This window comes from Poecilia latipinna, unplaced genomic scaffold (assembly GCF_001443285.1).
Source record: "Poecilia latipinna isolate Pla-1442-1.1 unplaced genomic scaffold, P_latipinna-1.0 Scaffold990, whole genome shotgun sequence".
In the NCBI taxonomy this organism is placed as follows: Eukaryota; Metazoa; Chordata; class Actinopteri; order Cyprinodontiformes; family Poeciliidae; genus Poecilia; species Poecilia latipinna.
In genome coordinates this window covers 191,186-206,173 of record NW_015113606.1, presented here as the reverse complement: position 1 = coordinate 206,173, position 14,988 = coordinate 191,186, and the positions used below count along the sequence as shown (strand labels likewise).

The 14,988-nt window shown below is 39.4% G+C and overlaps 2 protein-coding genes across 4 annotated transcripts in view; both read left to right on the top strand.

The window, feature by feature from the left end:
* Positions 1-2,706: 2,706 nt before the first annotated feature.
* On the top strand, positions 2,707-9,123 carry LOC106958490 (uncharacterized protein CXorf38). The gene is made up of 6 exons (XM_015050411.1): positions 2,707-4,502; positions 4,590-4,724; positions 6,620-6,742; positions 6,838-6,987; positions 8,207-8,404; positions 8,518-9,123. The coding sequence occupies exons 1-6, from the start codon at positions 4,296-4,298 to the stop codon at positions 8,638-8,640; spliced, it is 936 nt and encodes a 311-aa protein (XP_014905897.1). The 5' UTR covers positions 2,707-4,295; the 3' UTR covers positions 8,641-9,123.
* Positions 9,124-11,377: 2,254 nt separating this feature from the next.
* The window catches only part of LOC106958502 (SH2 domain-containing protein 1A-like), a 14,314-nt gene continuing 10,703 nt past the window's right edge, over positions 11,378-14,988 (top strand). Inside the window, exons 1-2 of one of the 3 annotated variants that reach the window (XM_015050435.1) lie at positions 11,378-11,562; positions 12,091-12,302. In XM_015050435.1, coding sequence (XP_014905921.1) covers positions 12,151-12,302 — 152 coding nt within the window. In that variant the 5' untranslated portion in view covers positions 11,378-11,562; positions 12,091-12,150. Of the gene's footprint in view, positions 11,563-11,919; positions 12,303-14,988 lie in introns of those variants that run through there. The other 2 variants (XM_015050436.1, XM_015050434.1) reach the window with 2 other exon arrangements.

Sequence of the window (14,988 nt, the reverse complement as noted above, 5' to 3'; positions counted from 1 at the left end):
CAATGGTGGTGAGGTCAGACCTTAATCAACTCAAACTGATGACCGTTCATTCTCCTCCAGGATTTTCTGCTAGAGAACAGAATTTATGGTCTCAAAAATTACAGAAAGTCATCCAGGTCCTAAAGCAGGGGTCTCAAACTCCAGTCCTCAAGGGCCGCTGTCCTGCAGTTTTTAGATGTGCCACAGGTACAAAATGCTGGAATGAAATGGCTTAATTACCTCCTTCTTGTGTAGATCAGTTCTCCAGAGCCTTGCTAATGACCTAATTATTCTATTCAGGTGTGGTGCAGCAAAGGCACATCTCAGAGTTGCAGGACAGTGGCCCTCGAAGACTGGAGTTTGAGACCCCTGTCCTAAAGAAAAGCATGATCTACTTTCTCTGAAATGGTGAGTTAGGATTCATCATTCACCAGAATATTTCCTCTAAAGTCCTGTTGGTCATCAAGATGTATTCACCATATGTTACATGGGCCTTTGTGGTTTAATCACCTTAGAAATCCAGATGCCATTTTTGCCCTGCCTGTTTCTCACTGTTAAATGATGAATAGTGGCTTTGACCGAGGGATGTGAATAATCAATGTGCTCTATGTAATTTTGGTAGGCTGGTCACTCTTGAGGTTCATCAGTATTCTGTTTTGTCCGTTTGTGGACAACTGCTTTTGCTGTGGTTCACTGGAGTCCCAAGTCCCTCAAAAATGGTTTTGTTTTGCTTTTTACACGTTGTTTCTAACCTATTCTTTTCTTTACAAGTTTTTTTTTTTTTTTTTTGCTCCAGTGGCCTTTTTTTGACAGTGAATTGACAGAAAAGTGGGTTGTGAAAGAGGGGAAGACATTCTGCAAAGGTCAATGCACCGGGGCAGGAGCCTGTGATGGACACATAGAGGACTGAGGCCTCTATGTGTCTTGTGCCACTGCTGCACCCCAGTTTCTAACCTGTTCTTGAATCTCCATCACCAGGATTTGACGTGTTACTTCTCTTTAAATGATCTATTGATTCTATGTTTTTGCCGGATATCAAGGTTTCTGATGAATTATACAAAACAATTGTAAAACCCAGAATCTAAAAAAGTAGAAAGCTGCACCAGGGCAATTAGTTTTGTAGTTCAGCCTTCTAATAGAAAAACTAGTTGATCAAATCTTTATTGAATGCATTGTACCTAATTAGCGAGTTCTCTTGAACCGTGGAATATGTAAAGGAAAACGTTAGTAAGAGCAGTGCTGAGAACATGAGAGAATTCCAGCAACTGAGTCAGGAGTGAAAACTGTGAATCTCTTTGTTTCAACATCAACTGAAATGGTTGGACCACTAGGGAAGGCACAGATTCTCTTAAGAAGTGGATAACTACCAGAGGGCCTGTAAACTACATACAAAAAAACAACGTTTGTATAAAAATAATATCTTTATTGAAAGTCTGCATATTTTCACCAGCTGAAGACTAGCAATGTGTCAGCACCACCTACTGCATTAGCTTTTGTTTCAATCAGCAGACATGGAATACTCCCTCTGTTTTACACATGATTGACGTTGGGATAGAACAGTAAATGGGTATACGATCTGTCATGGAGTATACAAAGTTGAGCAAAATGTGCAGCTCTTGATTTACCGGTTCATCTCTCTTGAGATGGATCATGATCAAAAGAAGGAGAGTGAAGCAGCTGAGAGGAAGGTCTTCTGTTTCATGGCTGGATTTGGCGTTGGAGATAAGGTGAGAAACTATGTGTCAAGAAAGACTCAGAGCCTCCTCTGCCACTTTGAAAGAAATCAGCTGAGGTATTTTGGGCATCTTTATGGAATGCTTCCCATCCTCTAGTTCCTTGTCATACGATTTGCTTCGTACATTGTACATTGGCTATTGAGAAACGATTGCTTCCTGGAAGCGCAGCCTCTGTTGAAAGTCTTAAATTTGACCTTACTGCTAATGTTTGGCTGTGGCGTGTGCAATGTGCCAGTTCAAGGCAGTGAAGCTTACTGGAAAATTTTCTGCACTGTAAGCAACCATCCTCTACTGTGGAGAGTGATGTACCAAGCCAAACAAGATGGCTGTTAATGTTAATTCAGTATTTGGAAGATTCGACTGGAGCGGTACTGCATAGAAAGGCAATGACCTGGCTAACTTGGGGGAGAGCCCTGGCCAGATCCAAAACTTGCTGGAAGGGCTGGATAGATTTGTTGGAGACACTTCTGGCCTGCATGAGAACACCTTTGAATCCCATGTTTTTGGAGAAGCTACAACCGCAAAGATACTTTCACTTTTGATTTTTAATCCTGGCTTTAGGACAGTAAAGCAATCCCAGATCAGTCAACCGTGGCGACTCGTTGGTGGTGACACATGGACGTAAAAGTCTAGTAATGTATGCAGAAACATTATCATAAAGGGCCTCATGAGTCCACACAAGAACCTTGATCTGGGTCCTGTGCTGAACTGGTAGTTTATGAAGAGTAGTCAGGTGTTGCATTTTAGCCCATATGGGAGTCAAAAATATTGCAGTTCAATGATTTGTAGAACTTTCACTGAGAAAAGGTAATAAGGGAAATGCAATAATCAATACAAGAACGGATGAATACATGAATCACCATTTCCACCGGAGCATTAGAAATGATACACATGAGTTTCCAAATGTTCCTCAGGTGAAAAAAGCAGGAATAAACAACATCCTTGACATATTATTAAAACAATACAGCACCATCAAAAAATTTATTTTTAATAGGAAGCTTAATGTATGAGGCAACTCAAGTGGTCAGAAAATGAAGGAACTGAGTTATTTGCGGCCCAGATAAGAACCTGTGTTTTCTCTTCATTCAACTGGAGAAAATCATTATTCGACCTTCATTTGCTTGATTTCATATACCATTGTAGAACAGATAGCTTGGAAAATGAATGGGGTTTAAAAGTAATTAAAACCTGAGTATCGTCAGCGTAGTAATGATAAGAGATTTCATTAAAAGATTTTAAAAGACTGCATAAAGGAAGGAGACAAAGACAAATAAATTAGGCCCAAAAACAGAAACACAGTAGAACCCGATGGTTGAGAGTAACAGACCTTGAGTTAAAATTGGACTGGGCAACACAAATATCTCTGAAAGACTCTCAGTTTCACAAGCAGAACTGAGTGATCCCCAATACTAAAGGGTTGAACATAAACCTGGAATTTACGTCCAGCTAACACCAACGATTCTCATTTCCACATCATCAAACCGTTAGTCACTCGAAGGAATCCTGACGCTGTTGAATAGGCTCTTAAAAAACCAGACTGAAATATGGCTGAAATATTAAAATCATCAGAATCCCACGGTTGCTGTAGAATTTTGGCCAGGAAAGAAAGTTTTGAGATAACCCTATAAGTCGTAGGACGCAATGAATCTAAGGTGGAGACTTTTTAAGAAGAGAAGCACGCCATTTTTGAATGATGAAACTTGACCAAAATTTAGGGGGGAGCTAATACATTTTACAGTACAAGGGAAAACGGCTTTAAATAGTGATGCTAGAATAATATCTATAGCAGAAGATGTTGAAATCATTCTGTCCTCACATTTGAAGAGATGACTTAGAGAAATTTAACTGTTTTATACAGTGGGCTAGTTGGGGGAAATCAAAACCTCTTTCAGATGCAGGAGATGAGCAGAGAGCCTAGTTGACTTCCACAAACATCCAGTCTTCCTACATAGCTGCTTCACAGAGCCAAGTCTTCCCGCAGGGTACAGACTTGATACAGAGATTTTCATCTAGAATTTCCCCAAAATGTTTGCTAAAAACATTAGCTAGACAATCAACATCATAACTGCCGTGTCAAGAGAAATAAAAACGTGAAGAAAACTTTTCAGCAAAGATGAACTAAAAGAGCCAATGAAACGATGAGTTTTAGATAATTCCATCCCTAAAGACAAATAAAAAAAGACACAGGAGTGATCTGAAATAAAAATATCCTCAATATAAATATAAGTCTCACAATTATTGACAGATTCCAAGTTGTCTCTGGTGACCTCCCTGGTCCTGCAGGTGATGACATGAGGTTGTATATATTTCAGCTTCAGATAGAAATCTTTCAAAATTAAGTTTCTCCAATTTTTCAGTTATCTGCCACACATACTGCCATAAACTCCCTTATTTCACACATAAAGTTGTCTCCCTCCAGCCCACCTGGTTTTCCCGCCCCGACATCATGTAGCTACGGTAACACACCGCCATCTGGTGGCCGCCGTGCTAAACTGCAGCCAGTAGGAAAAGCTGGCCACGTGGCCTGAACATTGTCCTGCCCCTTTGTTGTGTTTCACTTTGTGAGGAAGTAGAGCTGAGATGGTCCGCGAGGAGTTGACGTTTCGTCTCAACGACGAGGAGTACAAGAACTGGCTGAAAGCAGGACGCTGCCTGCTCATCCTGAAGGACGGCCTCCTTCCGTTCACCGACCAGCAGCTGACAGCTTTCCACGGAGATTTGCTCAACCAGTATCCTCTCCTGCGGAAACCTTGCGAGACCTCTTCCTGTAAACCCAGAGGAAATACGGTAGGATTTGACCATTTATTCCTTTAAATATATTACAGTTATAACTTCTCACAGTAATTTTCTTTCATTGGGTTTCTGTACTGGCAGCTTGTCTCGGTATGCAGGGTGTGTTCAGAGTGGCAGAAAGTTATCCTGAGACACCACAGACAGCCAGATGCCACAATCCACTGGACAAACTGTTTTCCCCGTTACTGGAGGACGGACCACTGGGAACTGGCCAAGGTAAACCACACATCACTCCATCCACACGTAAAGTCATCCTAAAGCTGCAGAAACGTATGCTGAAACAAACTGCTGAACGTTTTGTTCTTTATGCCAGATTGCAGATAAAATAGACGCACCGCGTCACGCATTTGTACAGTTGTGGGAGGGACTCCAAGGTTGCTTCCCAAACTTTATTCCTCTACTTTTTGTGCTTACAGTTTGTGTTGTCAATAGATGATTGAGCATAAAATGAGTCATTCATTGCAAAAAATTTCTCCCCAAAAATATCTGAATTTTCAGCATTGCATTGAATTATTAGGTAACTTTAGCATAGTGACATCAGAAACTCAGAGGGTTTGGTTGGAGTGAAGATGTCTCCATGATGTCCGTCACACTCTCCTCACACTTGCACAGGGGGAATGTGCTAACTCTCACTGCACATTTCCCTTTTTTAAATTTAAATCCTCCATCTGTTGCCTCTCAGATAGATTGTGTGACAGGATTGTATTGGCTGCCAGTGCAGAGCTTGCTCACCGGGTAGGCCTGCCACAATAACAAATTTTGGTGGATGATAAATTATAATTTCAGATATACAGCCACTGTAGGAAGGTCGGCATTAATCTTTGTTTTAACCCTAAGAATAGGATGGATGGATGGATGGATGGATGGATTTATTTATTTATTTATTTATTTATTTATTTATTTATTTATTTATTTATTTTTGGTGGGATGGAAAACACAATTTTGAAAAAGCATTTAGATTCCAATCAATTGACAATGAAAACGGATCTAAAAACATATTACTTGAAATCAAATTCAAAAATTGCAGGATAAAAACAGTCAAAAACCTGCATTTGTTATATTCAGATTTAAAAACACTTGTTAGTTCTGTATTATTTTCAGCCAAAATGATTAAGAGGCTGAAAATAAGAACAGCTGAGCTGTTCTTATGTGAACAGCTCAGCTGACTCCTGAGCTGTTCACATAAGAGGCTTACGATACTGCAAAATTCCACTAGATGGCAGTGTTGCTTCTATCTGAAATAAAAAAACATAGGCGCTATCTAATACCTAAAGAAGCTCCACAGCTACTTCATTGTTTCAATTTTCAGGAGGTTCTGCTAAACTAAGGCAGAAACAATTAATTGTGATGAATCAGTTATTGGAATGATTAACTAATTTAGTAATTGTTTAATTGTTAACTTCTCAAGTTGTATATAAAAAAAAATATATATATATACGTGTGTGTGTGTGTATATATATATATATATACATATATATATATATATATATATATATATATATATATATATATATATATATATAGGAATGCTGTACTGCATTTTAGGCAATTAAATATCTAGTTTCTTATTTAAAGAATGAATTTAATAAATTATTTATTTGCATTGTGTAAAAAAGGTTTAAATGTTTAACAAAAAAATCTGTAGACTCTGCTAAACGATTCATGGATAACTACTTTTTATACAAAGGGAAATTACATAAAACATCAGCACAAAACCCCCCCAAATATATTTAGATCCCTTCTGAGATGAGATGAGTACAAATCTCTCCACTCCAACACAACGGAAAGCGTATTGGAGACTCGTGCAGCTGAAATCACTGCCTGGATTCAGATGAAAGGTGAACCGCCTCTGCAGAGGAAGTGAAAACGCATGCAAACAAACCTGAGACGAGATGATAGGCATAACATAAGCAAGCATCTCTGATAGGATCAGGATTCGTCATGGCTGAAGAGGTGGAAACCACGGTGACGGGACACATTCTGGAGGAAAAAGAAAAAGAACCGTCTTCGTTTCAGCTCGACGTTAAGCCAACCATGGGTCCATCAGGAGGGTTTGAACTTTGTGTTCCTCGTGTTGGGTCTCCATGCTCTGCTGCTCTGTGTGTCTTCAGGCGTACATGCCACGAGGTCAGGCTAAGGTGAAGCGCGCCGACGAGTTTGACGCCTCCGCTCTGCTCAACCTGATCAACTACTGCGACTGTTTCAGTTCCGTGGATCCGAAGCTGGTGAGACAGGTGAGCAGTGGAACAACAACAGCGAAAAAAGACTTACAACGCGGCTTCATGTCAGGGCTAAAGCTGCATTTTCACATCTGTGCTTCTGCTTCCAGGTGATTCAGTGCAGGAACGAGCTGATGCACTCTTGCGAGTTTCGGGTGAAGGACGACTGGATGAGGCACTACAGGACGGCTCTGAGGCACTTTGTGCAGCAGCTGAGCTTTGTGCCCCACATGCTGACCGTCGGGAAGCAAATCGAAGACGTGAGTTTGTTTGGAAAACAGCGGCAGCTCCACTTCCAGGCTCTTTATAATGCGCTTCCACTACAAATGTGCGCAAAACTGTCGAAAATGTCAAGAAAACGCAATTTAGCAATTGTTGTGTTTCCATGAAAGCTGCAGTATGTAACTTTTCTAAAGTACACAAGGATGATTGACAGCACTAAGACCCTCCTCCTGGCTCTGACTGGCTGTTTCTGATGGGAAGCGATGCATATCTGCAGATTGCAATTGTAGTTCAGGGTACAGGCGGGGGAATTAGACTGTTGTACAGATTGTCCACCTCATATTTTACTGTTACGACATGGTGACAGTTTTAAGAATAGAAAAAACATATTTCTGTGAAATTTACATGCTGCAACTAAGCCTGTCACAGTAATCAATAAATTAATTAATTGCATGATAAATTAAAAGAACCTCAATAATTTCCATTGGCAGGATTTATCATTTCTCTTTTTTCTCTCTCTTTTTCTACTAAAAACTGAATGAAAACAATTTTCAGTTTTGTGCTTTGGTCTCAACCAGCCCTTTTCTTCGAAGAACAATTTTCTTTACAAAGACTTCAAAATTCATTTTATTTGTTTTATTAATTTATTTTGGATATTTAAAATGTTTTCCATTTACTGTGTTAAAGTTTACTGATCTCTGACGATGTGTTCTTGCATTATTACGCCATTGCCATTATATTACTTGAAAATGCTTTCAAAACAACAATATTATCGTTTATCGCATTAACTGTTGAACAATTTATCGTCCAATAACATTTGTTATCATGACAGGCCTAGCGGCAACTTCAAATAAGAAACGCAATTAAAGTAAAATGTGAATAAGTTTGTTCAGGCGATTAAAAACGTGCGGCGCCGTCATCCTCCTACCACTTCCTGTCGTTTTCTTTGTCCTCTCCACCAGTGTTAACATCTGGCTGTTGGTCATGTGATTGGTGTGATGCCAAAAAAAAAAAAAAGTGTTTTCACTGCAGTTTTGAGAAATACACTCATTTCAATACGGCCAACTCATCCCAACGCTAAAACTTTTTATTAAAATATATGAGTTTTGCTTTTAAATTGCTGTTTTTCCCTAAAGCATATTTATTTTCGTAATACCAACATGCACGATTACATGGTTAATGGAAAAGCAGCTGCTGTCATCATGTTTAAGTTTTTTTCCATTCTTTTATTTATTTATTTTTTTTTTTGTGATCCAGATGCTGACCGTAGATCTTTCAATACGCGTGTTTGGCGTCGACCAACTGGACTCCGCTGGCCCATCGGCCGATTCGGACCCCGACTCGCCGGAGTCTGGCGCCGAGTCGGTCAGCCGGTGGGAAGCCGAGCTGCTGCAGGAGATGCTGCGGGAGTGTCTGCGTGCTGGTAACGAGGAAGACGAGGATGCAAAGACGCATGTAGGCGGAACAAAAGCCCCGCACTTGCTTTTTTCTTTTTTTTTTTTGAACGAGACGTAGAGAATGATTGACACACGTTTTCCCCTCCGACTCTCTGTCTGTCTGCTCCTCAGGACGCGGAGCAGCTGGAACGACTGCGGGGCTTCCTCCAGGCAAACAAAGATCTAGGAGAGAAGTTCTCCTCCGAACTCCAAGCTATCGACTCTCTGGAGGCTAAAGGAGGAGAAGAAGATTAAAAGGGAACCAGAGTATGTTTTACACTCTATGTGGACTTGAATTTATTGCTTGAAATGGGCTACGGTCAGAACAAGTTGGGGAACGACTGTACATGGTTTATTGTTTCGACTGTATGCACCTATTAAGCAGGTTATGGAGGACAAATGCTAAATGTAACTTTTTTTTTTTTAAAAAAGAACTTTAGCTACCAATAATATCAACTGTCTGCTGTATCTATCAAAAATATCCGAAGATTATTTTTTTATATATATATATATATATAGAATTTCCTGTTTTAATACCAAATGAGGCTTGACCTAAAGGGCTTTTGTTTTATATGTTTTATTTTGGAGAAGGCTATTAATAGTTTTCCTCCACGTTTAACTACAGTAATCCTCCATTACGACAGTATGTCTGTGTTTTTAGCAATGATTTGACTCACAGCTTTGAATGTTCTCCTGTTCAAACAGGATTAAGGTTCAAATAAATGGAGAAAAAGGAAATGTTTGATCCATTATTTCTTTGATGTAGTCGTGGTTCTCGACAATAACTCTGATCCTGTTGGGAAAACCTTAAATCAGGGAATATATTTATATTTATGGTCTGAACCTGACCTGAAATTCGGGCCAAAATCAATTGCTTTATGGTTGGGTCGGGCTTCTGCAGCTTGTTTATTAACCTTAGAAGACGTACAGCACAGAGAAGACTAAAACTAAAATGCACAATGTAAAAATGTGTTAATCTACTTGTAGAAGAGGAAACGGGTAACTCTGTTGTCAAAAGAAATAAAGGTTCAGAAGTTTATTAGCCTGTAACAAGTGCTCCACAATGCGCACATCTCAGCAGAGTTGCACTTGACTCATCCTGCGGTTACAGCAAGCAACAAGATGGAGCTGGAAGATATTAAAGAAAAACTAAAAACAGGACAAGTTTACGCCGCAGAAATAGATTAATTTAAATAATATGTCAGGTTTACTTCAGGCTCGGGTCTATAAATATTGTTAAATACAGTTAATCTTAGTTTTAGCAATGTGAACGAAGCCGTTCAGTCCGTGTCGGCCACGCTTCCAAATAGGGAATCAACATTAACAGCCACCTTGCTCAGATCAGCACTTCTCTCTTCTAATTGGGGAATGGTTGTTTACAGCGGAGGCAATTTCTGGTAAGCTTCATATCACACACCACAGCTAAATGTTACAGACTGGGTAAAATTTAAAACCTTCCAAGCCTCCAGGAAGCAATTTTCATTACATGTAACCCAAAGTATTCTGATTGCTAATCCTTTCTCTGGTCCTGGTTCTGGTGCCAAGAGCAGAAAGCTCTAAAGAATCCCAAGACATTAGATTTACCGTCATGTTTCATTTCCCATCCAAGATAAAGTAAATATCACATTGCAGTGGGGCTGAAACGATTAATCGGATCAATCGTGATGTATCGATCATTGGAAAAAAAAAAAATCGTCAACTCATTTATTAATCGATTAGTCATCAAGTGGCGTATACAGACTCAAAAAAACAGACAATATTACGAAAAAGCCAAATTAAGACAAATCTGTACAACATAATTAAGACAAAAACATCTCTGTAAACGTGTTTTACAGGCAAGCTTCACCTGCTTCAAATTTACTGAAACAATGCAATGTAGTTATATTTTAGGCAATAAGGTGTTTAATTTATTGTTTATTTGCATATTTTAATGCATTTCGAACATTGCATATGAAAGGTTAAGTGGTTAACACAATCGGTAACACTTTATTTGACAGAATGTGCATGAGACTGACATGACATAACACCTGTCATGAACATGAAAGAGTCTTTGTGAATGTTGTCATGAAGTGTCATTCGGTAAATAATGACACTTTAATGCAAAGTTGGCATTTTTAATGGACTTTCAATGCAACTTTTAAAGTCATTATTTGATGTCATTAATTACCAAATGACACTTCGTGACAACATTCATAAAGACTCCTTCATGTTCATGACAGGTGTTACGTCATGTTGATGTCATGTCGGTCAAATAGAGTGCTACCATACAACCGATAGTTGCAGACCTACATTTCATAATTATGCCACAAAATTTCTTCATCAAGGTTCCTGAGAAACAAATGAACTTTTGATCAGTGTAGAATATGTGAAGGCAAGTTAGACAGCAAAATGAAACGGCATCATATGACAAGAACCGAATACACAAAATGTGGAGGTGGCAGCATTATGCTCTGGGGTTTCTCTTTACTCGGATTGAATTAGGGTTTTTGTGAAGCAATCATAAATCACAAAAAGCTCCGGTTATCAGCCGGTTTTGACCGCAAAGGTTCAGGTGTCCTCTGGAAAGAGACTTTATCCTTCAGCATCATGGCGAGTCAAAGCATGCTTTCAAAGTGGGATAAAAAAAGACTTTGTGAGAGGATAATTTGTATTTTTGGAATGACAATTACCAGAACGAAGAACTAAAGGTTTCAGAAAACAAGTGATGGATTTTGGAGAAGGTTTTGGTGAGGTCAATTTGTATGTTGGCTGTCGGACTCCAGCCAAAGACCATAAAAGTCTGAAAATACAGTAAAGGAAAAGATTAGCTTCAACAAACCATGAGATAAAAAGTGTGAAAACATACGCAACTAGTCTACTTTTAACACTTCTGTTTTTTTTTTTTTTTGGTATTTTTTAGCCGAACTGCACAGTGTAGGTGTGAGGTTATTTCCAGACATAGTTATGCTGTCATTATTTCACATGACAGCAAACTTCCGTTTCAACCGGTGCGAGGGCACTTTGGCACGACGCTGAACTTAAAGCTTCGTTTTGAATTTTAAAACTTTTTATTCGTTGTAAACGCAACAACAGGGAAGGGGATTTCATGGTTCACACCGATTCTCGATAGATCTTCATATATTCCGTTCAATCCTGTTGTTGCTGCTTGTCGTGCACCGGAGGGCTGACCTTTCTCAGGTGAAATGTTTTTTTTTTTTTACTTTAAAACATGTGAGCAGGCCTTAGGCGTTCAAATGAAACCACAGCTGCTATTGATGTTGTGTAGCTGCAGGCGTTGGGTGGAGGGTGGGGGGTTGTTTGTCCGCTTCAGGGCCTCGTCTGTTCGCCTGAATCCTCTCCTCTCTGTCCAAGATGCACATAAGACATTCCGCTAAATCATTGCATTTTATCCACATGTTTAAAACACAAATCAAAGTCAGATTGGGTTAAAAAAAAATCGATTACTTAAATTCGATCAAACGATTCAGTTTTCTTTTTTACAAAAAGAGGCGCTCGCGAAGGAGAAAAAGCAAAAGGAAAAAAAAGAGAATAATTGTTTTTCTGCTCCACCCCGTGAACTCCTTAATGTGGTTTAGAAAAAAAAAGATTCATCACATGCATGCTGCAGTTTTGTGTCTCTGCATGACAGAAAAGTGTGAAAACCAGAAAAGCTTTTCCTGCCTCGTATAACCTTTCACACGCACTCTCTCTCTCGTTGTGCAGCAGAGTGCCTTCACCTCCACCTGCACAGAGCGTAGCAGATGGGCACCTGGCTCTGAGGGCGTCATGGAGACGGAGGGCGCCGCCGTTCGCTCCATCTACTACGGCCGGATCGGGAGCAAAGTCACCGAGAAGCTGCTGGAGATGTTCGGACGCGACGGCAGCTTTCTGCTGAGAGACAGCGAGACGGTGCCCGGGGCCTACTGTCTGTGCGTGAGGTGACGTCCCACTTCTCGCTTTTCACTTCTCACCTTAAGATTTTGGAGGGTTTTTTTTCTTGTTTTGTTTTTTTATTGGTTTTGATCTAAACGTAAAAACTAGACAGACTTTTGCAGATTTTTGCCTCACGTTTTTCTCTCGGTAGCGTTTTCTCTGTTGGTCCCACAGAGGCAGGGTAAGGCGCTGCCTTCACGGCTGTAACACAAATCTTTTAAGGTGTTTTTTGTTCTTCTTCTTTTCTCGATTTCAACAGTTTTCTCACGTTTCCGATAAAAGACGCTTAGCAGAAATGAAATTTGTGTCCGTGGAAGCTTTCGCTTTGCACCCCGGCACACAGACTTGAGAAATATAAACGTCAGAAACGGAACGAAAAGTTCCCAGAAAGCAGGCAGAAATGACTCTGACGGCCAACAAAAGCCTTCTCGCCAGCCGTGATCTCGGCGTTTCTTTTGGTCGACGGCAGCTCGGTCTCTGCCACGCCGCTCCGGCGTGCTGCCACACATCGTTGCTAAAGAACGGATCAGTTTTCTGTAAGTGAAAGCGCTGAGAATAGTTTTAGAGGTTATGTAACAGTAGCAGCAGCAAAAAGAACAGGTGGCACAATAAAAGAAGTCTAAGTTCTTAGTTTTTTTAAATACTTTCTGAAGAAGTTGTCATTAGTGCATCAGACTTCATGTTTTTAAATTTAGTCAAACCAAATTCATCTGATGAGACCTTCCTGGCTCGTGGTCTGCGGGGTGTGACGATATGAAGCGTTTTAAAGTAAAGGGAGGCTTTTTATGTCTAATTATAGTTTACACAACTGGAACGTCCCCAACAACGGAGCTGTGAAAAGAAATGTGCGACACACATCGAGTCTGACTAGTAAAAAAATAAAATAAAAACAAGATAAAATCTCTTCAGCTGCACTGCAAAAAAAGCAACATAAACATATTTCTTCCTTTTTTACACTTTTTTTTAACATCCCACTTACACTGAAGCCAAAAAAATGGATTCATATCTTTATCAGATTTAGGTTTAAAGTCATCTTTTTTTATTTTCAGCGACATGTTTTCTTCTGACTGGAAGTAATGTTTACATCGTGGAGCGACCCAGACACAATCTTGACTTCAATCTTGTTCCGTATCTGCGGAGGGAATCGGATGAACTCTCAAAGTTTATGACTTATGAGAAGGGTTTGAAAGTTTTGATGCCAAAAAAGATCTTTCCAGTGATTATTAAAATCATTTTCAATATACAATAATAAAAAAAATATGTATATAAATGCAAAAAGTCAAGTAGCCTTTTAGTTTAAAATAGTTTAAAATCCTAATCTGTCTAATTTCACATCTAAATTATTCTGAATAATTTTGGGATTGACTGTAAATCTTTCAGATCTTTAAACAGATTTTAATATTTGACACAAAAAACCTGTCCAATATGCTACCTAAGAAAAAAACAGTAATACGTAATCACCCCCTAAGCCTAATTGTGCTTCACTGGGCGACATCAAGCATTTGTAATACCTGCTAATGAATCTTTAATGTCAACATTGTGGAATTTTGTGGGGTTTTTTTGTTTTTTTTTTGCAGAACAGTCGTATTTTTTAATTTTTTTTATTTTTTATTTTTGTGTGTCCTTGTCCGGCCGTACGGCAATCAGAACTACGGTCTGAGTGTCAAAAATAAACGGCTTTACCTTCCCAAGAGGAGCGTTACAGCTTCAGCTACAGCGCTCCTCTTGAAGTGTCTTTTTTTTTTTTTTTCGGTTTATTTCAGTTGTAACGTGAGATGGGAAAAACGTAAAAGGTAGACCTGCTGAGAGAGAGACAAAAGAAAGTGGAGCAGAGAGCCACGAAACCACAGCAACAAACAACATGTGTTCATGTAACAGCAATGTCACAGAAAAGCACTAATTAATGTCTGATATATTTATCAGACATTAATACTATATATCAACTGGACTTTGACTAGGCCAGGAGATCCTTTTTAGTTTTTTTTTTGTTTTTTTTTTTTAATTATTTTTCCATCGGCTCATTGTCCTGCTGCATAACTCTCGCGTGTTCCTGATGGGCGAATTCAGATCATAATACTGCCACCACCATGTTTGACTGTTGGTAAAATGTTATCTTTCTAAAATGTCGTCAAAAGTTTCACGTTTGTTAGTTTGCAGAATACTTTTCCAAAACTCCTGGGACTCACGGAGACATTTTCTAGCCACTCTGAGACGGGTTAGGGTTAGGCCTGCAGCGCTTTAGATGTTGCTCCTGGTTGAATCATCAACCCAGTGTTGAAGTCATGTTGGCAGGTCAACCACTTCCTTGACGTTCCCGGTTCTTTCTTGTGGATGCCGACTCTCACTGTGGTTTACTGGAGAACCCAAACGCTTAGAAATGACCTTTTGACCTTTCCCTGACTTATTGATGGCAGTGAGTTTATTCTTCATCAGTTCTTGGATTTCTTTAGCTTGAGACGTGTTGCTTTTTGACATTTTTCAGCATGTTTGTGATTTCTTGACTCGACATCAAGTTGGTTTTTCTCAGTCGCTGCTTTATCTGAGGCCAGGTTGGTTTCCATGGCTTCTTTTCATTCACATTTGTAATCAGTTCTCTAAAACTGCTCTCTGTATTTATGGGTTTTTTTTTTTTTTTTTTTTTTTTTAAAAAAATTGTTTTGTTTTTTTTTAACTTTTAAATTTTAAAAAAAA